This window comes from Melozone crissalis, unplaced genomic scaffold (assembly GCF_028551555.1).
Source record: "Melozone crissalis strain CALT ecotype California unplaced genomic scaffold, PUWL_Pcris_2 ptg000026l_1, whole genome shotgun sequence".
Taxonomy (NCBI): Eukaryota; Metazoa; Chordata; class Aves; order Passeriformes; family Passerellidae; genus Melozone; species Melozone crissalis.
The window spans coordinates 10,306,161-10,332,046 of NW_026535804.1; the positions used below are offsets into that span (position 1 = coordinate 10,306,161).

The window sequence follows — 25,886 nt, forward strand, 5'->3', positions numbered from 1 at the left end:
TCTTTAAGAAAAGGGTTTCCAAGCTATCTTACATATTTTGGGCGATGTCTGTGGGCTTATTCTTTCTTTCAGAATTCTCTAATGAATACAGAAGATCAAATTTAGAGAAATATTCCAGACAAGGATAGCAATTATTCCCAGTGGTATGTTTAACATTTTTGTTCTAGATTCAACATTTGGAGGCAAAGGCACTGTCTGTTTTCCATGAAGATAAATTCATACCCTATCAGCTCCATTAATACATATTTTTGATTTTTGTCTGAAGTACAGTTTCCCTTATCTCCTCCCAGTACTTCTAGTTCTGTTTCCTTGCTCCATGGTAATCAGTCCCCAGCTCCCCTAGGCCGTTACAGTGTCACTTAGTGATTGTTTTGCCTACCTTCCAAATTTCTGGACTGATTTAATTTTTCTTTACATGTCTCTTCAACACTTCTGCTGATTCTCTGGAACATTTCTGTAGCTCTACCTTCCTCCAGCCTGCACCAGGTGTTGTTTCACCAGATCAGACAGAAATCACCTCCGGATTCAGATTCTCTGAGTACAGCACTGCTGTTTGGCTTTAATAATGTATCGCATTTCAAATTTAGACACATATTTCTGTCTGCCACCACCCTTTGCATCATCCCCACTTGTCTCTCTCAGTTAAAGAAAAAAAAATCACATTAAAAGATTCAAATTTACTTTCAGTTAAAGAAAAAAATTTACCATGGAGAGATATCAGTGCAACACAGCAAATGTCAACTTCTCAGCCTAAAACTAAATGTGCTATCAAAGGTAAGCCTTAATTAATGTGAACTCTGACAGACCCTACCAAAAGTCTCTTCTGGCAAAACCAGCTGAGGATCTGTCCCTGATCACTGCTGTCCATTCTGGGACATTTAAAATCAAATGAAAATTCTAATTACCTGTAGCACATATTGGAGAGCACAGTTTGTTGCTTTGGGTTTTCAAACCTGGCTATCACAGTTGCAACTCTTGGTCTCGAGTTTTCAGATCTGAGCCTTTAAATCCCTTTATTTTTTTTCTTTTTATCACACTATTTTTTTTGTTCCTCTTTGTGCTTTATGAGCTTTTAAAAAATCTGCACAAACATTTTGAGCACTGCAGAATTAAGAGAAACATCTGCATTACGTTTTACCTGCAGTCAGAAGTTCAAGCTAAATCAAAGGAGGAGTTTCTGAAAGGTTTCTTCACCTGGAACCTCCTCACCTTCCAAAGGCTGCTGGAAACTTATTGCTGTTATTGAGGCCAGCATATTTAAACAATTTTTCTCATGATTTATGTGCTATATTTTGCCTTAGCTAGGCGAGAGGGAATAGATGATTTTTCTGGGCACTGTGCCCAGATTATCTTTAATTTTGTCTACAGATCGTACAGTTTCCCAGATACTATACCAGAGATGAGCATTTTATAAGTTAATAAACCAATAAATAAAATCTGTTCTCATGTCTCCATGTAACAACTGGAACCTTAAAAGCCTCACCCTTTTTAACAGAAGGTTCTTTCTTAGAGTCAGTAAGTAAAAACACATCAAATTATTTTGAAGTGATAAAGAAAAATAATTTATAGGATCCCCTTAGAATAACTTCAAATTTCCCTTTAAATTGCCTAAACTATAAGTAATAAATAGAAACTATAAACTATAAATAACTAAAATAAGGTTTCACTATTGAATGCATAATAAATAAATTATATTAAGAAGGGATCTGATTGGATTTTACTATTATATTTTACATCAATTTTCTATTTTTGGAATAAAAAGAGGAAGAAAAACTTACTGTGTATTCTGATTTCCAATTGTCCGTTTGTAAAAAAAAGAAAGAAGAGAGAAAAGAAAAAAAGAGAAACATGAAATAAAACAATGATGCAAGATCCTTACAGTAAACACACATTAATAATAAAAATTATTGTGTCAGATGGTCTGCAGATTTATATTTGACTTAAGTCTAAGGGACAATAAAGGACACAAGTCAGAAAAAATCCAAGCACCTGATGTTTTCTTTGCAAGTAAGAAATTGCATAGACACAACACTCCAGTTTTTACCTATCCTTAATTTATAATATTCATTTCTTGATACCAGTAAATATACGGTGAAAAATATATTCAGTTCAAGGGGAGATGTTAAAGAGACTTGGTGCTTGTAGCTCAATATATAACTTGGAGCTTCTGAAGATAAGCTAAACTATCCCCAAACCACAAAGCAGCAATCAATTCTGCCACAGTCCTTACCTGTGATTGTGTAAGGATAATAATTCCAGGCCTTCTCTGTAACATAAAATATTTTGGGAACAACTGCTCTAGCCCAGCTAGGCAGCTTGCTGAAAGTAAAAAGAAAATATAAAATTAGAATATCTTATGACTTATGACTTATGTTATTAGAATATATTATGACTTAGAATATATGATGACTATTTCTATGTGTATTGTAGAAATAAAGATCCTTCCAAACATGCCCATCATTTGTGAGGTGTTTGAGGGAAGCAGCAACACCCAGACTTCTCAGGAGCATTTTCATTTTCTGCCTCAGCTGTGCTCCCCTCTCAGAGGGAGCAGATCAGGGTCAGAGCAGCAACCTTGCAGTGGGCTGAACCAGGCTGCTCATTTTGGGAATTCATGGCCTGGCACCTTTGGCCACCTCACCAGGTGAGGCCAAACAAGGTGTCCTGGTGGCACCGTGTGCTCGGCCACAGGGAGGCACTCTCCAACAAGAGGTCAGGAGGAAATGTGGGATTTCAGTCCACTTCGATCCTGAATCCATTATTTCCTCTTACAGATTCTTTTTTCTTCCTTTATGTTCTCTGTCAGCACCAAGACCCTCGTGCTCAGCTCGCCTGGCACGCAGCTGTTCCCACACTACCAACAGCAATTCATGAGTAGGAAGCTTTTATATTAAAATTAACAGATCACTCAAAACACCTCGTGAGGCTGGTAGGCAGCATTAGCCCCCTTTTGCTGATGGGAAGAGTAAATAACAAAAGTGAAGAGAATTAATGGAACTGACATTAGAGCTCAGAGCTCATTCTGTCAAGAAAACTCACCAGTGCAGTGGTGCAAAGGCAGCAGAACCAGAAATCAAAGACACAGATCCACCATTGGAAGGGATCATTAAAGGGGAATTGAATAACACTATGGAAGGGTGGCAGCATTTTTTTACCCCAGCTCTTGGATTTGTCATTTCCAGCATTCTGGTCACAGAGGGTACCAAAAACTGATGAAAAAAGAAATATTCAAAAAGGCAAGTTCACTCTAATTCATCTTTCAACCCTCTCTTAATGACTTCAGTTGTAAGCACTGAGGCTGCCAGGAACAAAAGATGCAGAACTAGTTATTCCAAGGACAGCAGCCCTTGGACACCACAAACATCCCTGTGCTTGGGGAACTCAGTTCAAATGTGTTGGTCTGGCAAAACATTGAGCAGAGCACCCAGGCCAAGACTGAATCTGTGCTGAGCTGCAGGAGATTCTTCCAAACCTCAGTTTCCCAAGTGTAAATGTTTGAAATAGTTCTGTTTAGATAACTGTGTGCAGGAAGTAAATTAACTTTCCATATTAGCAAAATTCTGAAGAAAATACATTTGGGATCATTAAGGCTTATTTAACCATGATCTGGCTACATATAAATATTTTATTTGTCCAGAGGCAAAATGCAGATGTTAGTACATTATCTACAGATTCAAAGCCAAGTGAATTGACTTTTGCTCTTTGATGACATTACTCAAAACTGGATTATTTTCTTTACATAAACCTTTCTTGTGTACAGGCTTTTAAGCAGTATTTTACATCCTGCATAATAGACCTCCCTGTATCAGATCTTCTGTTTATTTTGTCAGCCTCTGTCAGTGTTTTCATGAATGTTTCCCTTACCCCTGCTAAACTTTGCTCTGATGCCTAAATTATAAATACCGGAGGATGCAGACTTTCAGCTTCTGAAAACATTGCTCCAGCAGGAGAGAAGAGGCAATAAACAATTCTAAATATAACTAAGGTTATACTGACACTAGAAAATATACATCTGCTCATTTTGCACTTTTTTGGTTATTGTTGTTTTTAGCATATTTGCCTGTCTACCTATCTTCACCAGTACAGAACATCCTGAAAAAAATAACTTTATGAGCAAAACACAGGTTATACTCAGAATTGCTAGCAAGTCCCAGTCACAGACACACATAAATTCTTCCAAGGTTCACTCCAAGAAAAGTTAATTTCTCTATTTCAGCAGCACAGTATGAGGACCACATTAGCTTTTTTTGTTTGTTTGTTTTCCTTATTTCTCCTCCATCCAGATGAAGTTCAGCCACAAATTTCTTTGAGAGATATCAGGTCAGATCAAAATAGAGCAAAGCAAAGTTTGTTAGGGCAGTGGACCCAGGAAGAAGAAAAGCTGAGGGACAGAACTGTGCTGGTGGAAGTTGTGTTCCTCAGCAAGGCAGCAGAGGAGAAGTTTCCAGCACATCTCCTTGAGTGAAATCCTCCAGGGACATCCTGGCCTCCCAGCAAAATCCACAGCAGCCTGAAAACCTCCTGATCCTTTCCACAAAGCTACAACAGTACTGCAGTATCTGGTGGCATTGTGACACCACTGCCAGATTCAAATAAAAAATCTGGTGATGGAGGATTCAGAATTATCATTAAACTCAGTGAACCTGATTTTAAACATCCACCACAGCTTTAGGTAACTGTCCTGAGTTGTTGCAGGCACAAAGATCTGCTTTGTCAGTGTTTGTACCCATCTTTGGCTAAGAAATCCTGTGTTCCATTGCCTGCACTACCAGGAATCAAGTGCTTCTCAAATATGGTTTGTACATGGCTTCTAGGTTCTTGTGGTCATTCTGAATTGCCCTGAAGTGACAATTCTGAATATGCTCTTCAGTGCTTAAAGCCTTATTTTTAATATGCAGGAAAGAAATACCCACAAACACTTAAAAAAACCCCACAACTTGTGGGAGCTCTACTATGGGAACACATATATTGAATTTTCCCAAGTCCTGTATCTAGCCTGTGAGAGAACACTTACAATCACAATAATATTAAATGTTGGCAAGATATATATTATTGAACTCTTGTGTGTGTGTGTGCAGCATCACTGGTGATTCAATTTGGCCTGAATTTAAGGTTAGATATGTCAGGTTTGCAGTGCAGGAGGAACTTGTAATGTAGAAGAAATAGCCTCAGTGTTTGTATGCCCACTTCAAAAATGCTGCAGAGCATCAGTTTAATACAATCAAACAGGTCCAGGGGAAAAGAAGAACTTCAGGAAAAGCAGTGGTATTCAATTAAATCAGCAATAGTAAAAATGGGAACTGATTGTGCAATATATCTCATATTGCACAAATATATATATCTGGACATCTCCAGCCTGTGAGTGTGGAGACATTGATCCTCAGCAGCATCATTTCAGCACAGGAAGACAAACACTTCACTCTGAGAAATGATGAAACTTCAAGGAGAAAACCCCCAAATTTCCCACCATGTCTTTTAGCCTAATGATCCAGAAGGCTGACACTGTACAATGGTCATTCATAATATCAATTAACTTTGCTGAGGCAGAATACAGTCACCAAAAATGACTTTGTGACATGATTATGAGTGAGAGAAACTTAAAGCTTTTTAAAGGTTCAGTTTTGTTTTTCTTGGAGGGCGGGTCTTTGCTGGTTTTGTTGTTTAGTTTTTTGGCTCCCCCTCCCCAACAATTTAAGAAAACAGAATGACAAACAATTAAGTGTAAAAGAAAACAAAAGTTCTGACTTTCAGTATATCCGGAACTCCAAGTTATGATTCCTTCCAATGGAGAAGACGCTTTAAAAGAGATAACAGCCAATTCCTCTATTTCAAACCACTGATCTGTCCCAGCTCCCCATGGCTACCAGGAAGCAGCATGTATTCATGGGAACATCTTATATTGCAAAGGAAAGGCTGTTGCGTGCATTCCTTGCAGATTTTTCTTACAGTCCCTGCTGGGAGAAGGAGTTTTACTGCACTTGCCTGTTGAGATAGACTCGTTTTTCTGTTAGCTGCCCATTGCCATGGTTGGGATCCTCATAGGGCTCATTCTGCACCACTTCCACACCCTCCCCTCGGTCACTCTGCTCATGGCTGTGCTTGCTGATCATGTACAGCTGTCCAATTCTGTACTGCAAGGCAAAACCAAGAAAAAATAGATTAGTTTTATGTTGCACATTTATTTAAAAGCCAATCTTAGTCAATGATATACTACTATGTGTAAATAAAAGGTAGTTTGAAGGTGAAAACTAGTATTTTTGGGGTCTTCCCATTAGCTTATGAAATCCATGGCATCACTTGTGGAGAAAATAACAAAACCTGTGTGCATACAAATGTAAAGAATTAGGCCAGTCCTCTATTATTAGACTTGTAATTGTAAGTACATTAGTTAAGACTCAGTAAACAGTGAATCAAGCGCTTCCACATGCTGAAATGTAAAGGGACTTTAACCAGCAGGTGAACTCTAAAATTCTGTGGGACACAGGATTCTCCTGCCCTGCCAATGCAATGAAGTCCTGCAATAAGATTTGGGGTTACTATGGCTGGTCCACAGAGACAGGAGCACCAGCTCTTCAGAAAAAACACATGTAGGCTCCAAGTCTGTTGAGAAAAGAAGTTTGAATCACTTAGCAATATTATTAAAATGCATTTAAGCACTTTAATGATCATTTTTCTATGGACTCTCAAGTACCTTAGGAAGCCAAACACTGTGAGGATTGACCCAACTTTGCTATCACAGTAGAATAAATTGTTGCACTTGAGTTTTTCTCACCATGTCTTGTATCCGCATCAGGGCTTTTGCCTCCAAAGAAATCTAACAAAAATACATTGTTGAACTTTCATTAACCAAGGTTTTAGAGTAAAATTCTACTTTCCCAATCATATTCTAGTCTGAAATTTTATTCTTAAGTCCTTTGCACACTCTTGAACATACCAGGGTTCTTCCAGCCCTGATAGGTGTTTGGACCTATCCAGTTTTCTTGATTGGACCTCTCTCTCCCCCAGAGCAATTTGTTTAGGCATAGACATGGTAATCACTTCAATCACATCAATCCCCCTCAAATACAAAGAACAACCTGTTAATTTAGAGAATGGCTGAGCTACCACACAAGCTGCCAAGTACCAGCTCAGCACAAGCAAACAAAGGGCTTGTGACAGTCTGTCCTCAGAAAACTCGATGAGATTCTTGTGGTTATTGCATATTATAACAGCAATCCTATCACATACTTTAAAGAGCCCAAATCAAAAGAGCAATTAGCTCAGAAAAACCCCAAACCATAACAAACCTTATTAGCAAGTGGCAACAAGACAGTCTTACTAAACAAAATGATAAGGAATAGGAGGATGGAGGGCACCCTGTATTAGTTCTTCAATTTTGCATAATCCCAATATTTTCCCCTACAGGAACAGGCCACAAGAAGGTAAGAAATTTGGAACTTGCATCTTGATTTAAGAGACTAAGTCCTAACATTGTTTTACTTGCTAATCCACTTCTCTACCTTTGTCTCTACTGAATCCTTCATCTCATCATATTTGAACATTTTGTCCTAATCTCAAAGGCTCTGAAGATCTGCAGACCTCACACATAGCTTTTAACTAGATCCATGACAATTTGTTTTCTCTTTTTCTCTAACAAAAATGAATGTATTGGTGCACAGTGAAGGCAAAGTTTGTAGTACATTTGATTTGACCAATTAGTACAGTTTGAAAAAGAATAAATTTCAGGCACACAAAGCTGTTCTTCAGGTCTGAAATCAAAGCAACACACTTAAAAGCTGAATACAAGCTGAGAAAAAATGCTTTGCCTTTAATTAGATATGTATCAATTAGACCACCTGGGAGCACAGACTTCCTGCCTGTAGAGTGATAAGGATGGCAGAAAAGAGGGAAGGTGATAAGGTCCTTATCTTCTAATGGAAAGGAAGAGGTCAGTAATTTGTATCCTGTGGAATATGAAAAGGTTAGATGAGGAGTAGAGAGAGGAATTACAGTTTGACATAAAGTCAATATTTCGATCATGATCTCTATTGGGATTTGTGTTATCCCATAAAGTTATGAATTTTAGTTGCCATGGACACCTCTGGAAAGTGTTTCATAATTGCACATATCAATTTCCTATGTCCATGTAGTCCTTTGCCATTTTGCTCTCACTTTTAATGGTCAAATACACACACCTCAGTTTCTGTTGGAAATGTTGCCTCAGAAATATCAAGATGAATGTCCTTTCCCACTGAGAACCAAGTGTGGGGTGGTACTGATGCCTTCATTTGCTCCAGCATCATGGACCAGAGATACCCCCACAACACCAGGTTTTGTTAACAGTGGTTGTTATTCCTTCAGGAACCCACCCCACCACAAAATGCTTGCAAGATACCAAATCCCAAAGACTGCAAATGAATCTGAGCAGAAGTTTAAGGGGCTAAGCCTTGTGCCCACTGCACTCTGCAGATGAGGGTCACTGCTGTCACAGCAACTGCTTTCCAGATGCTAAAGTGCCTAAAGGAAGGTTTTCCTCTGCTGAGGCTCAAAATCCCACATGCTCCAATCATGCCCACGATCTCACAGAAGGTATCCAGGCAGCCCAGCATGGTGCCTCCCATTTGGAAGATGCTGAAGGGAACAGAAGGCACCACTGCTGGACAGCTCTGCTGCAGGAACCCCACTGCTCCTCGCCTTCTGCATGATGACTTTCCAGAGCTGTGAATCTGACACCGGTCCAGGAGAAATATCCACCTTCAAAGGCAGCTTGGATGGGGCCCTGAGCAGCCTGGTGCAGGCAGTGACATCCCTGCCCACAGCAGGGGCTGGAACCAGAGGAGCTTTGAGGTCCCTTCCAAGGCTGCCCATTCTGGGACCTTTCTTGAGGACTGAAGTGACCGGTCAGTCCTGCTGGAAAGCAGCTGCATTCAGCAAAGGAAACATATCTGTACATGTACTTTAAAGTAGCTAACTTAGCACTCTGGTGTGCTATTCATTTGTTTCTACCTGCTATACAAAGTGTTAGAATCATTCTAGAGCAGAATGGAAAATGTTAACTTCCAAAATAATAGTACTTTACTAAATCAGAGAGTGCACATCTATTATTTCAGATAAAATAGCATTTTTTCAAGTGTATGTTTCTATTTACATGAATAAAATCCAAGGCAAAGATGTACCTTTTAGAACTTGCTGGAATTTAAATGCCTGAATAAAAAGACACAGCTTTTTCTTAGTTCCTATGGATATTGTGGAGAAATAGCACTTAAGAATCGTTTCACAGCAGTAATTGATACACATTATTGCTGCAAGGGTAAACTGATGTGCCACTACTATTTATGTTGCTCTATCACAGCCTGAATTTCTGTGTTCTTAGCTGTAAGATAATTTTCCAAGACCATCTACTGCTTCAAGGAATTCAGTAAAATTTCACACAATGGCACCTGATATGAATTTGGATCTGGAGCAAAACTCTTTGTAAAATCTTCAGTTTAATAGGGGAAAATTTATTCAATATCAGAGCAAGAAATTCAATAAACAAATGCACAGAATGTGGAAAAGGAGCCCTAATGTTTCCCAAGCCCTAATGAGTGAGACTTTGTCTCAGTGGTGACTTGCCTGCTTCTTCAACAGGCAGATGGTGTTTGCTGTAGGGATTTAGTCACACAAGAAACAAGGTTCATGCTAGCAACAGCATAAGGATGGTCAATCTGATTTTGTTTAAAATTACAAGTGAGACCAGAAGCATTTTTATCCCTTTAGGTAGGAGGGAAAAGAAAAAAAGAAAAAATGAAAAAAAATTTTAAAAGGGTCCACCCCACCCATCTTTCATTTGTAGAGCTCCCACCATCTCCAGCAGGAGCTGCACAAGAAATCTTTGTACAAACATGTCTGAATTTTTTCAGCCTGACTGCCTATTGCTCAGGTTTTGATTTAATGCAAGTCTCAGAGTACAAACTTTCAAACTTCAGGTGGAATATAAAAAATAAAACTCTCTCAAAGGAGAAATTATGCCAAAATGATCTTGTGTCTGAAATTTTCATATGACTCCTTGAAGTTCTTATCTGAATGCTCACAGAAAATGTAACAGATTTATCACTGGCTTCATCTTACATAATTCTCACATTCAAAAGAATGGTTGAACACTTTCATCTACATTTACTTCTCTGTAACTACACTAAACCATCAGGGATGGTGCTGCCATTTCAATTTGTTCGATTTTTTTGTTCTAAGCCTGTGGTGAGATCCCTTCCTGCAGAGAGGAGCTGCAGTCCAGAAGACACTGAGTGTCTTTTCTGCCTGCTCAGGGTAATGATTGTTTGCTGAGCTGCATTTTGACAGTAGAAAGTATTTCTCAAGTTCATGCTAAAACACGCCAGTGGCTTCTAGTCCTGTTCGCAGAAAATTACAAAGGTAAAACGGAAAAAAAGAAAAAAAAGCAGCAACAACTAAAATGAAACAGCTCTGTCCTCCTGCACAGAGGCAGCTCTGAAGGTTCAACCCTGCCTCCACTGATGGCAATAGTTGTTTTGTCATTGGCCTCAATTCAGTTAAGATTTATTTCTAGCAAGAAAATACAATGAATCAGCTTTGTTATCAGTAATATCAGTCCAGCTACACTGAAACCAAGGGCATTGATTATGGCAAAAGAGTAGCAATTTTATTAAGGAATTCTGATTTATAGAATGCTGTCTCATTCACAGAAAACAATCCTAAAATTGATTGATACATTTCTGATCTATTTTTAAGTCTTAGTCTTTGCAAGAGGCTCTGTGTGCTCCTTGTGAATGTGTTCCAGGACTCAGTTTTCATTTTTTTTTACTAAAAGTATTAATAGGAATATTATTTATCACTTTTCCACATTTTGAATTATTTAAAACTATTGCTGATTATTTCTCAAAGGATCACCATGACACAAACATGGTGATCCCCAGGTAAGTTACTTTTCAAACATGCACAGCCCATCACTCCCAGCAATCTCTTCCCAGCAGTTTTACAGAGATATTTTACCTCTGGAATAAACTGTTTGGAAATGTACTTGCTTGAGTAAATATCTTTGTTTAGGAGGCTACACTGAGGTTTCCTTTGTGTTTGTTTTGATGTTGAGGGCATTGTTTTCAGGTACTGATCAAGACCTAAGCCCTACACTGCTATAGATAAGAAAAGCTTCCAGTTAGACACTGAACATAGGCAAAGAAAGTATTCACCTTATTTCATATTTGATTAATTGAAACAGAAATTAATACATCAACCTTAAAAAATATATCTGTGGTAGAGCAGGGAATTGAGCCTCCATGATTCCAGCTCAGTGCTGTTACCACAAGACACACTTGTAATTTCTTTTTAATTCTTAATGATAATTACTTAAGGAGAAGTGGTTTCTCTAATCTCCCTCACTAACCATAAATCCTTCATGTTAGCATTATTAGACACCATTTCATCTGCAATGGGTGAATCCTGATTCCCTCACGTGTGGACAATTACAGCCCTGGCTGATGGAGCTCTGAGGTTGTGCCCTCTGATCCCCAGACTCCTGCAGGTGATGATTCATGGCCATTAACAAAATTTCAGGAGCTCTTTTCCATGACACACGCTCCAGCTTCCGACAAAGTGATTTGTTCACCTTGTTATTAACATTCCTGGATTGGTTTTAACAAGAATAGAAGAATGTGCAGTGTGCTGCTATTTGATTTTTCATGTATGGGTGGGTTTGTATTGGCTCCTCCTTGGCTGCTTTTGGAATTAGGAATTTGGTTTGGTTTGGTTTCAGTTGGGGCACAGGGCCATCACTTTGCAAGCAATGGAGGTGGATATTTCTTGATAACCACCAGCTCAAGGTTTTACTGCAGGACATTGCTATGGAGAGAAATCAGTCAGACTTGGAACCACTGCAGAGTAAGAAAACTTGCCACTGAAATAATTCTTTTTTTCCTAGAGAGGCAGAAGAGAATGCAGAAAGAAAATAAATTCAATGTAAATTTGAACTTGGTAGTCTCTCTTATGTAGCACAATTTACCAGTGTGAAAGTAGTGGTTTACATTTCCAAAATAGTGATTTCTTGGTAAAATAATGACATTGTGGGCTAGGGTGCTGTGAAAAGAGAACTGCTGGGTTTGACTGCTTGGGAAATTCTGCAAGGAAAGCATGAATGGTAAACAGAGAAGGCAGGAGGGGGTTGTTCTTACAGCCCAGTGCTGTGCTGTGCAGAGATTCCCAGCCTGCTGACCTGACCCTAAATCTCCTTTAGCCTGGCCAAACAGCAGAGTGGAGTCTGCACTCATGCATGGTTTGACTTCTTGTTCCTAAGCTAAGATGTTTAGAGCAAACCAGGCATTTTGCACTGCATTCTCTGTCATGTAGAAACATCTGAAGTGCAAAGAAGTTTTTATGAACTGGTATTTCAAATGGCTGTCCCCAAGGCACAAATATGAGAAAGTAGCTCCAGGAGCAAAGGTGGACTTCTAAATGATTGTCCTCAACAGGAAATCTGTTCTTATCTACACAAAAAATCAATCAAGGAATAACACCAAGCATCTAGGTCCTAAAGTCTAAATCTCAGCATAATTCACTGTAGTGATTTGAGGCCCCAGCAAATCATGCAAATTATTTGGTGGTATAAATGTCACTCCCTGCAGTAATTTATAAAGAATCTGACCAGTCAGAGTTTAGAGTTGAGCTTGAAATTTTTCTTTCAACTAATTCCTGCATGCATCTGTGAATCACAAAGCACGACACATCTGCTGTCACATCAGCAGTATTCTTTACTGTTGCCCAAATTCATGGGAACATGCTTTTGTAGCCTCACAAACCAACAGTTGACTTTTGCATGCTGTGAAGTGCCATTCTTGCTGCTTTCATGTTTGCTTTGCCTTTTCAAGGAAGAAATTACATCCTTAAGATGCTTTATCTGCCTAAATTCCCGTGAATGACAGTTCAGCAATGACACACTGGATGTTGGAAGTCAGTATCCTCCTCTGGTGTTTTCAGCTGAAGCAACGCGGCCCACTCCAAATTTACAATACCCTGGCACATCGTGGCTTACAGCTAAACAAGTGCTACTGAAACCAACAGGAGCAGGTCTAGGTCTCTACTTAATAGGTGTACAATGAAAATTAAAATAAATGAAAATTAAGTTGCAAATGCTCAGCTTTCATGCAAATGGTTTGCCAAATATAGCTCATGTCCTGTTCAAATTGTAGTCATTTTATGCTTCTACACCAGCTGTGCTATTGAGAAAAGCCAGCTGTTTATCTGGAGTGTACAAGCTCATACAATTTTTAAGAATCAGTTTTTATTAACAATATTTTACAGTGAGTCAGCTGGTTACATTTTTCCAGCATGTACACTATGTGCTTTGTACATAAATACTGATGATATTCTATTATGTAGATTTATCCATGTATTTCCTGCAAGGAATGCAGATACATTTCCGGAGGCTGTCTCAAAACTCCTCTGTGCACGTAAAAACAGCAAAAAGGGATTTAGTGTGTGTCTTGAGCAGTCTGTCAGTGCTGCACACTGACCATCCTTCACATCTTCTCAGCCCTGTTCATGAGTACCTGCTCTGATTGTCTGCAAACATGCCCTGCCTTGATTCCAGCTTCCTGCTTTTCATGCACAGTTCACTCTCCTTTACAGTGCACAATCAGGTTGATAACTATCAAACATTACTGAATCTTTTTCTAAGGCAAAACCAAATTTTATCTGTTTGCCACAATTCATTCATGAGGTCGTTGTTAATTTAAAGCCTGTTCAGTAAATATCTTAAAATTTTAACTTAGAATGCAGTAAAATGAAGTAAAACTGCAACATAATTTTTGTAGAGGTTACTAAAGGTTTTTCAGTGACATAAACTCTTTTCCTGATATTCCAGGAAAACACTATTTCCATTTCAGATATTCCAAGAACAGTCAGAGTGGAAAAGCTTGGGCATTCTTCTTGATCCCTGTCACCAATCTCTTCCCAGCACATGGGGTGCCACAGGACTCTATTTCACTCACAGTGAAATGGAACATTCTCCATGGCCCAGTGATGCTGATGGAGAAGCTTGCTCTATTAAACCTGACAGCAAAAGCTGTTACCTGTTTTTCCATTAAAATGAACAGGATTTGTGGGGGGGAAGAGAAGAAACTGATTCTTGTGCCCTGCATATGAAACACATTTTAGCTCCCAGAGCTGGGATGTGCTGTGGCCAGCCAGCCACACAAGGTGTCAAAGGGCTGCAAAGCTGCCTTTGAACAGGGAGGTTGACTTCTGTGAAGTGCAGGACTTAAGAAATTTGGTTATTTTAATTCAGTTCAGTTTAAGCTGGGAGTATTTAGAGTTTCATACGTCTTTTGACCCTTTCAAAATTCAATGAAGTGCAGAAATAGACTTGAGAGTTAGGTTTATCTTTAACTATAAATGGACCAAACACGTGTGCATCTATTCATGCTTTTAGAAATTATTTTCTCTTTTTGCATGGCTAATGGTATTTGCTTAATGTTTAAGTAGAACTTCTTTCCCCTCAGGCTCCTTTTCTCTAATTACTCTTCTTCAGTAATTACTCATTTTTATGACTTGAAAAATCTCTCTCACGCCAACACCATCAACTTTCAAGTGCAGAGAATTCAATGCTTTCAGAAAAAAAATTGAGTAAACTTTGAGTTTAGGAGCACCAAAGAGACTACAAAGGATTCCATAAACTTTGTCAGAATCACAGCAGGGAATAATTCTGCAATTACATTTTTTGGCAAGCAAGTTCCTTACAACGCATTTTAGGCAATATAATTCTGCTTATAAATATGGAAAAATGAGAACTTTCTTAGTATGCACAATCTACAATGAATAAAACAGCATCAGAATTTAGTAATTAGTAGTAACAAGCTGAACAAGACAAATCCAATCTGCCTTCTGATATTTTATTCAGAAGAAAATGAAATTTTGTTTGCTACTTACAATGAAATAAAAATATATTCACAGTCCAGAATATTTCATTTTATTATCAGAAGTACTCCATTCTACTTTCTGATCTTCTAAAATAAAACTGACTTCAATTTAATTTTTAAACTGCATTTGTTTTATTCCAGCATCCTGTAGATAAAAATAATTTATAAAGAATCCAGTGACTGTAAATAGCTGAGGTCACTCCTGCATCTCTGCATCTCACACAGAGATCAGGATGATGAAAATATTAAGGTTATCTGAAGTCATCTGATGGAAGGAAGCACATGAGAGCAATTGCATAAGAAGGAAATTAAGACATACTTTCCTCCCAAGATTCTGAGATACACTGAAGTCTAAAAACTAATACTGAAAGAAGATATAATTTTTCCATTTTAGTTAGTTAGAATAAACATTTGTAATTTAAGTACCTACTCTATATATCTGTGACAAAATCTCCCCATGCTGAAATGAATCACTACCATAGGAACTTATTACTTTTATACCTATGCCTCTGTTACATGCATGAATCTGTAATAAATCTTGGGAGGACATTTAGGGGAGAAATCTGTTTGCCTGCTACTTTATGGAAAATCAAAACTGCAGCCAAATAAACTCTCAGGCAGGACCCTGGGTTTTGCTGCAGAACAAAAAGCAGCTGAGACACCTGAGGGTGCACACCCTGGAGGCGTCAGGGTGCTCATGTGTTTGCCTAGAGTCATTTCAAACTTCTCCACCTTGAAGGTGCAAGTTCTCTGATGATGTAGAGCTGAGCAGAGCTGCTGCCTTCCAGCACCACGCAGAACAGAAGCTCTTACGTAAGGATAAGCAAAATTTCCAGGAAGGACCACATTCCTGACTGAAAAGCTTCCAGAGCAGACATTCTTTCCATACCACATGTAGACTAAAGGGAGGATGGAGGAAAAGAATTGCTGACAAGGGACTCTATAGGCTTAATTCAATTTTATCATAATGCAGGAATGTGGAGCTGTATGTTCTCCAGATGTTTTTGCCAGATGGGGCCACAGCCTTAGGCATTCCACCAGAGCCTATCTGGTTTTAGTGCTCTGTAAGGGAAGTCTAGAACATCACACAAACACAGCATCTCCTCTGGGACAGAACCTGGAAACACTGCACAGGGAGGTGCAGGAAATTAAACCTGCAGATTTTAACCAACACAGGAGAATTACGTGGGTTCATCACACTTAGGAAGATTAGAGAGAGTGATAATGCTTGGGTAAAATTTCTCAAGCTTATACAACAAATATGTATCTTTATCTTCCACAGAGTCTGATTATGCAGGGGCTGTAAGACACAACTGGCAATTTATCAGTGCAGATATCAGCATCTGAGAGAATCCAGTGGGGCTAAGGGAACCTTGACCATGCACCAGGGAACTGAAAAACTCTTCTAGGACAGGTATCCTTGCCTTACCCTTTGGATACCAATACCAGAAGTAATCAGCAGGAAATGCAGAGAAATGAGCAGCTCCTGGTTTGTGCATCCTTCTGAAGTAGCTTGTACATCACCAGAACAGATAAAGCAGTTTCTCAGCACCTCTAAATGGGAATATCTCTCTTTCCACCATGAGAATTTTGTTTCGTGATACGGCCTTTTGGAAACTTGCAAGTACAAAGAAGTTTCCAAAGGCCACTTGAGCTGGAACAGATCCTGCTGAGTGCAATGGAAAGCCTCTCCTGTTGACTGCAGAGAGCTTTGCACATAAGTGAGCAAACAGCCTTCCTGCACTCCCTAGCCCAGTTAACCACTTCCTCATTAGTTCGAGCCAGCTGCGTCACTTGGAACTGATCCTTTGGGTATAAGAGTTCATGGTGTACTGCAGCACCAGGGAATGGAGCTGAAAGCCATAACAACAAAATGTATAAACAGATAAGAATTCTGCACAGAGAACCTGGTTTTCTTCCTGCAGCCCCTCAGACCACAGTGCTCCGAGACAGGCATGGGAGCAGTGTTTACGTGAGTACTCCAGGCTGGAATCTGCTAGGACACATGTTTGAAATGGAAAACATGTAGCTCAAGGACTTGAAGTGCACACACCCTGTAAAAAGCCGGGTTTGGAAAAAGTCAGAGAATTAATGTAAAGCATTCTGCTGTAGACTTCAATAATTGACAAAACCCTAAACAAAAACCTCACACACACAAGCTGAACAAAAGCCTCTCCTCACCAGAGTCTAAAAATACACTTACAAAGAGATCATCACTTCCTTTCCTGCACCCAGGGCCTTCTACTCCCCAAATGCTCCTGCATTGGTTCAGACTCAGAGAGGAAGTGGTTGCTGCAGCAATGGCAACCCAATGAAAGCTCTTTATCTCCTACGTTTTTGATTTTTTTATAGCAGGCAGAAAGACCAGACAGCAAGACCACAAACTTGTTGCATGGCAACACAGCTTGACCTTCTCTATTACTTTCCATAAAACTAAAGAATTCAGACAAACTTAGAGAGTTCTTTGACATATGTCATGTGCCTGTAAATTATTCCTTGGGAAACATAAAAAGGTAAAACTACAGAAAAAAGATGGAAGAAAATATTAAAAACATGAATGAAACTCAGTAAAAATGTCCATGCCCAAACAGGTCTCACAGGTTGGTCAGTAATCTCATTTCAGTCTAACATACTTTTAAATGCATGTGGTTCACATGTGGTTAAACATGTATAGCAGTACATATCTGCATTACTTTTAAGTTAAAACATTGCTTTTATCTTGGTTTAGGTAATTTCTACTATTTCTATAGGCTTGTGATTGTGAAACATTTTTATGACAAAATTTTTTAGTCCAAATACTTTATGAACTCAGCTTTGTTAACCAGATAATGTCATGCTTTAATGGGAATACTCAGGGATTTCTCCAGCAGCCCAAAGGCTGGGTAAATGCCAGTTGAAAAATTTCCTCACTAACAAATCAAGTGCCCTTGTGGACAGTTTCTCAGATTTGTTTTAAATCTCTCTCCCTTATTTGAAAACTTTTGGGGTGGGAAGAGAGGGAGAGGATGTCACACAGCCTGATAGGTGTTACCAAAACAGTGAAACCTCTAACATGTGGTATTTCATGCTGGGCCTGGGAGCTTGACTGGGAAGATTTTAGCAAAATAGTTCAGGGAACAGCTTTAGTGGGAGCTCATGGCAAACTGTTCCTGCAGGATCCAGACACTTGTTAATCTTTAGAATATTCCATTCCTCTGTCTCTCACATTCATTCACAGAATGAAAACATATCAGGAATGTTAATGGTTAATTATCCAACCTGGAAAGTGAAATTCTCTGTTTCTCTTTCTCTTTTTTTCTGGTGGTTGTTTTGCCTTGTGCTCAGTATGGACTGCAGGATTCTCCTGAGAGGCAGATAACCATCTGGGCACTGTGAATTCCTCACTGCCACAGCTGAGCTGTCTCCAGCACCTCAGACACACAAATTAAAGCTGCACAGTGGAACAGCAGAGCAGGGACATTCCTCAGCTGCACCTTCCTTGATCCTCAGCATCTGATACACCCACACCCCAATCTTGGATTAGCAAAGCCACCACAGACAACCCATCTAAGCAATGCTTCTTTAATATTTTCTTCTCTCCAGGCCACAGGCAATTAGTTAAACCTAAAAAAAACGAATGCATCTAATGAATGCATCTGCCTCAACTGGTCACAATTGTCACTGAGGGGCAGCCACCAGTTTGGCTCTGTGGGAAGCTCACAGTGTCACTTCTGCTGGAGCCAAGGGTCACCTTGCTGTGAGCACAAATGCTGGCAAGTAGGGCAATATGTGGGAAGAATTCTGGCATTCCCAGTGGGATCCATCAATGCACACAAGGTTTATGTATATTCTACTGTCTACTATATTCTTTAGACTCTGCATACTCCAGCTGACCCTACTAAACCTGCCATGTGCCCATTCTCTTGTGATTCTGAGTTAGCTCCACAGCCACCTGATGTAATCTGGATCACCAATAATTCACACTAAATAAACAAATAACACACAGAAATGAAGTTACTTTAGAAAAGAAAAAGCACTCCAGATACACAATAATATGTACTCAAGATATACAATAAGATAGAACAGATAATGCAGCGGTCTTAAAAATAATATTTAATGCAAAAAAAAAGAAATGAAAAAATCAAAAGAAACTTTTTATTCCAACTTGTTTCTTTAAATTTAAATTGCAAAACCAATAATTACTACTGAAAAATATTTAAGGTGTTTAAAGTGAGGCCTAAACACAGAAGAGAAGTTAATATCACAAAAAAGCTGGTTTAGGGCAAGGAAAGATGGAAGGCTGTATTCAGGCTACTGGATAACAAATGCTTTCATGTCATTTTCCCATGGCACTTAGTGACATTGAAACTACAGAATCTGGCAAGCCTGACTGATTATTGCTTTATTTTCTCATTCTTCCAATAATTTCTAACACACAAACACATAATGACCATCAACAGAGAGTACAAAAGCTGAGATCCAACAACCAAACAAGCCTTCCAAAAAGGCAAACTGTGTTTAATTCAATTGGTTTTAGTGATGGGTCAGGGCTCTTCTTTCACAGCTCAGAGGATTCCCATTGCCCAGTTCTTCCTGAGCTACTGAGAACAAATAAAAGATTTACATTCTAGCACCTGAATGACAGTGAGTGGAAGAAAGAAAATGAAGGGTGAGTTCCAGCCTTGGGTTCATACAATATTTCCTGTATTACCTGTCGATGCTGCCTTCGTGAAGACCAGAAAATTCCACATGGAGCAAATCTGCATCACAGTTCCTCCCAAAGGTATAAATCCCAGTTCTCATGGCAGTCTTTTCCCTTTCTCTATTTTTTTTAATGGGCAAAATAAGATGGATAGAACAAGGATGACTCTGCAGCATTATGGATCATTATGGACCTGGCTCTTGGTGGCCTCCTAACAAAATTTAGGAAACTGTTTGAGCAGCACCAAGCACTGGACTGGTGGAGAACACCCTGACTGCAGGTGACTCCCTGAAAGTCACTTCACTTTTGGTGCCAGAACTCACAAACTGGAGACTCAAACTCTCATGTAGCTGCCTTAACTTGGGAAGGCTCTTTTTCTTAAAAATAGACCTTCCATTTTTCCTCTCAGAGCTGATGTGTGCTACAGAGACACAAAATGCTCTTCTACAGCCAGAAGGTTTGAATTTGAGGCTTGCTATTTATACAGTTATTCCAGTCCTCAACTGCGCCACAAAGCCCTGACAGCCCCAGCCATTCAAGCACTGACTTCCCTGACACAAAGACAGCCAGGATGGCTAAAGGTCATTCATATCAATAAATACCTATGAACAATCAAGTTTCTCTCTTTTTTTTTTTTTTTTTTAAATCTGTGGACATGAAAGGATAATTCAGTAATTTTATTACAACAGGAAGATCAAACTAGCATTGGTTTTCCACTTACTATTGAAGGCAGTGCTGCAGGGCTGAAATATTACACTATTCCTTGCCATTCCATTTTTAGTTCCTTTTCTTTCCTGTCCTTTTCTATCCATTGGTGAGATTTATATCACAAAACTCTCAACCTTTACAAAATGGATGCTTTTATCTTTGCAGCTGAGGAGCCTGTGAAGTCAGAATGATGTGAAAGCTTTTCTGCATTTAGTACTTGGCCACGTGAGTAACTGGCAGACGTCACTGTGGTGTCACTGTCCCAGCTTTGTGAGGACACACATTTAGGGAAACAATGAAGCACAATTTGCACTTTCTCAAGTCTAGAAATGCAATCCTGAAGGGAAACTTGCAGAGACACGCTTGCCTCTCCACTCATCCATAGACCAAATGTTTCCTTAAGGCCATTTGAGTGACATTTCTTCTTCCAATGACAACAGAAGGAAAACGTGACATTAAATGAATTCTCAGTCACCACTGTGTATCATCCTCAAAATGATTTTTTACACATCTACAACAACTTCATTGAAATTCCTAAAATTGCAGTTGCCCCTGCAAGAATTCAAAACTATGAACAAAAATGTGCTGGTTTAGAAATACAGTGAAAGATAGAAGAAATCCATGTCAGACGGTGTCTCAGAGAACACCATCAGCCTGAAGATTTGTGTGAGTAGTTATCAAGAGAGAAGCTCCAAGAAGTGGAACTGCCTTGAATTTTCTTGACATGAAAGATTAGATGTGGTTTTGAAGGTTATATGAAAAAGATGCTGAAAGAAGACGAGTTTTAAGAGCTATCAAATAATTAACCTGTGAAACAAGATGAAATAATGAAGAATAACACAGACATGGAGTGCAGTGCAAGCTCATTGTGGGCTGGCTTGTTTGGCTGAACTGCTCTGTGCTCCCATGGTGAGATTGTTTCCAACACTCAGGCCAACGTTTGCAGGTAATCCAGGTGGAGACAACCAACCCAATATTGCCCTCAGCCCCGTCACATTCTCTTAGCTCTCTCAGCTTTTCTTAACTATAACTTCTGCTTTATTACTGTTTTTTTGGAACAAAATATAAAGGACTTTATAACTGAAGCCAAATAACCATTCTCATCTCCTGCTGATCAGTATTTGACTTGACAGTGGCCACTGTCTTGCTGAATCTGGTCTGAAATATCAAAAGCAGCTGGCAGTTTGACTTAATCCAGCCTTGCTCTGACAGTAATTCCAATGAAGGCGCTTCAGTGCATGTGTTGTGTATTTACTCACTGTCTGTTTATATTGCTAACAATGATGTTGATACTGCAGCAGGTTATTGCCAGTTAAGTAAAACACAAGTTTATGTTATCATCAACTATTTCTTTTAACACTGACATAATCAGTGTATTGTGTAAATATGTAGTGGTATTTTTCTGTTAACAGAATTGTATTTAAAGTTCACGTTATCAGTAGCAGTAAGTGGTTCATGTAAATGAAAATGAGCCACTTACATTGAAAAGATTTGTATCTAAAGTATGAGCAGAGAAAGTAACAGCTGACCAGTCATTAACTGGCTAACAACTGCCAGTACAAGAGATTCTTCTCTTGCTGGTAAAAACTCCACTGAATTTTAATTGCATGATGTTTTACTGTGTCTACTTCAGGCTCAGAGAGCCACAATGGAAATGGCTCCAGAATGTTTCAGTTGCTGGTAAAAATAATAGCAATTATTAAATAAAAATGATTCATTGTATTGGAAATAAATGTCAGATTTTTTTTTTACTTTGGAAGGCTCTTATGCCTACAGGGACCTAGGAAAGGGATTTGAAATCCAACAGACATGTAGTCTTTGCATAAATACTTATGCATGAAAATCCCTTGGCTAAATAGAAACCTTTAAATTTAAGTCTTTGCAAATACAGCTCCATATTCTCAAAGAAGCTTTTTAGGGCTTTCCAGAAGAATTATCAAAATACTCTGTTCTTACTGCACACTCTCACGGATCCTACCATATTTAGGATATATGTTTCTTGTGTTCTTTATCACAGACTTATTTCTGTTGCTTATTCTCTTCTCTCATATGGCACTGTGTAAATTTGAAATGCTCATTTTATCCATTACTTCCATTATCTCGAGGGTAGCAGCCTGTGCAGTGCATCCCAAGGTTCCAGCACTGGTGATAAGAGCCAGCAGCTCACATGAGGCAGGATGATCACACATCACATGCTGGCCCTGCCCATGGCAAGGGGTGGGACCAGATGACCTTTAAAGGTCCTTTCCAACCCAAACCATTCTGTGATTCTATGATAGTCAAGCTCTTTTTTTTCTCAGAGGTTTGCAAAATCCCCCAAGATAATTGCAAACAAAAACTCTGCTGAAGGAAATCTTGCTCAGCTTGTAAAGCCAGGCAGTCAGGAGCTGGGAAAGGGATGGGTGTCTGATTGGAGCTAAATGCACTTGGGTACCTAAACACTGGCACAATTAAATAATCATGTACCACTTTTTCTCCCTATCTGAGGCAGTTGCATACTAATGGGGATGATTTTACGTAGGGCTTCTGCTCCATTTGCTGAAGTGCTGAAAAACATTCTGGGAAGGGCAAACAGTGGCAGCTGAAGGTCACATGAAGTGAGGACTCCACACGAGCTGTGTCCTCTGGGCATGGCCAGCCCCAGGGCCCAGCTGTGATGCAGAAGGATGAGGAGTGATGACATTTGAGCAATGGAGGTAAACACAAACCAAACCACTTCATCCCAAATTTTTCACAAGCAATTGCTATTCTCTTGTTTCTCATCATCTGGGTACCCACTCGACACAAGAGATCTGGTTCAGAGAAATAATAAATATTTACCAGATTGCCAGCTGCTAAAGGCTATGAGAACTCTTATTCCAATTCCACCCTGCAAAATCAAGCTCCAAGAGTTAAATACTCAAAAAAAGAGCATAAATACTTTAGATACTCAAAAAAGGTGAATATTATCAACTATTGCCTCAATACAGTCCTCAGCAACATTATAGAACTTTTACAAAGTGTAATGAAAATAAATCGATTAACATTTAGTAAATATTCGGACACTTCAGTGATAAGGATCACTCAAAGCCACAGTAGACACTGGTTACAGTTTCAGAGATGTAAGTTAGTGGAAAAAAAGACAAAAAAATTACATGGTGAAACCATGGTGTTCACACCAGCCACACCCAGCCTTTTCAGCAGCCAGTTTTATAGAAAATATATTCAAAAAGCAGGAAACCAAAATTTTACGGGCAACATTCATTTTGGCACGTCCTAATTCTAAGTGCCCTTGAACTCTTAAATAACAATGTTTTAATCAGTCTATGTTGATACTGAAATTTTAATTTCCCTGCTGTTTTGGAATCTCTGCAGAAGGATAGAGGCTACTGAAATCTTTGCAGACAGGTGAAAATGAAGTGAGGTGGCTCTGAGCTCAGAGTGGCAACTTGCAGATGTGCTTTTTCCTGCTTGTGCTTTTTTTTGTGGTTAAATAAAAGCACTCAGCTTTCAGCTCTTATCTTTTCAATGTGTTATATTCATGCTACAGGAAACAAACATCAGTATTTTGACCCTGTGGGGTTTTTTTTTTTCTGAAAACAAGACATTAATACAGGGTAGAGCAAGCAACAGCAAAACTTCATTTTTTAAATTGGAGAAGCAGCAAAATTAATTTTGAAAGCTTCTTCGTTCACAGCTGAAAGGCTTTGTACAAAACTTCATCCTGGAGTGATATTTTCAGCTGTAATATAGGGGTTAGTAATGGAAATGCTGACAGGCCCATAATTATGGAAGCGGAGCGGGCACCACTATCAAGTATATCAGATAGGCAAGTGCTTCAATTCAGTGCAAGGTATCAAAAGATGTTCCTGTCTGTCCTCATTAGAGCAGCACTTGAATTCCTTTTAACCTCTGTGACCCAAACTATTAATTTGATGTTCATCAGGACACGTACACCAGGACTAATACTTGCATGAATACACCCCATTTTGTGCTTCAAACGGAATTGGTGCATCATCCCAAATGGTTAAGATCATAGAAACTGAAAAAATTAGTGGCAAGGCTCAAATATTTTATTTTACAGGACACAAACTGAAGTGAGGCAAAGTAACAGAAAAATGACACACACATTCCTGTGCTCTGTGAGGATTTAAAGCTTCTCTTTAGATCCAGATAAGCAATGATATATTTGTGTGCAATTACACTTTGGGATACTGAGGGGGGAAAAGTGGGATCACCTCTGTTCCTGGATCTTGTTTGACAGCCACCTCATTTATTGGCATGAAACTCTTGATGCCTGCACAAATTCCATGCATGCAAAGGAAAGAAGATCAAGCCTGAAGGTCCAGGAAGGCAGCTGGGTGAATAATATGCTTATATACCCTGTATAGATTTTAATTTATGTTGTTAATTCCAGCAAAAACATTCACTAAAATGGTAACATCATTATAATGTGCACAGTATATTCTCTTTCTGTAATATATAAATTCTGAAATATCATCTGACTGTTGTCTGCTGTAAAAATGTTCTTTTCTTCAGCAGACACAAAGAGCAGCAACAGGAGGTTACCTTTGAATTATTTCCAACCATACACTCTATATCATGACTCCAACAAACTCACTCCTATTTCCTTCCCTGCATTAAGGTGCATGAAAACTACAGAAAGAGTGAATTGACTTCTCTTGCATCTAGCCAGAAAATCAAATTTTTGATGCCAAGTTCTGAACAAGCCCTTTTTCAAGCATAAAGAAATAATTTTTTTAAAAAAGTATGTGTTGCATTCTGTACAAATCTAGGTCTACAGCTCTTATCAAGTAAGTGAAGTAAGGAATGTCACATTCCACAGAAGCTTGCCTCACTGGAAAGGGGTTTGATGGTGTTTTTGATGACTAGGTAGAGAAAGAAAACATCTCACTGAACAGAAAGTACTTTCCCATGGAAAGCTGGAATTGTACTATTTTGAGTAATGCCCTACTTAAGCACAGGGACACCCTCACTGTGTCACTCACACAAACGTGATTTGCATGTTTTGATGGTTTAAAACTCTGCCTCAGACTCCAGCAATGCCTTCTACAAGATGATTCAGAAGATTATTCTATTTGCATATTTCCCCCATTCCTGGCAGCAAAAGCTTCCACGGGCCATCAATTCCAGGACTGCAGCCACCACAGGAGAGCACGAGCAGCAAAACAAAAAGGTCCCAAAGTCTGCTGATGTCATTGCTCATAAATTGTGGAGCACAACTGGGGCTGCCAGGATTCCTGCACTTGTAGTCATGGAATGTTTCAATTTTCTGATCAGGAAAACAGGTTTTCTCCTGGGGAGGACAGGATTTTAGATATCAACAGAGGACAATGCAATTTTGTAGTTCCAGAACAAGGAGCCACATGAGGATTTTTGATTATTAACTCTCTTGCTGAAGAAGATGAGGCAGCAAAGCAAGAAGTGCCAGAACAGAAAAATGTTCTGGCTTACTGAGCCAGGCTCATTCCTCCTGGATATCTACTGACCAGAAAAAACCTTGCTTCATCTTGTGCCTTTTTGTCCATATTATATATAATTCAGCAAATAATCAGGTTTACAATTTTATTAGGATTCATTAGGAAACAGTTTAA

At 39.1% G+C, this 25,886-nt stretch overlaps 1 protein-coding gene across 1 annotated transcript in view; it reads right to left on the reverse strand.

The window, feature by feature from the left end:
* PITPNC1 (phosphatidylinositol transfer protein cytoplasmic 1) overlaps positions 1-25,886 on the reverse strand; it is a 74,767-nt gene that overhangs the window by 31,798 nt on the left and 17,083 nt on the right. The window contains exons 2-4 of the mRNA XM_054278702.1: positions 5,983-6,131; positions 2,231-2,319; positions 1,779-1,786 (exon numbers count right to left, since the gene is read on the reverse strand). Coding sequence (XP_054134677.1) covers positions 1,779-1,786; positions 2,231-2,319; positions 5,983-6,131 — 246 coding nt within the window. The remainder of the gene's footprint in view (positions 1-1,778; positions 1,787-2,230; positions 2,320-5,982; positions 6,132-25,886) is intronic.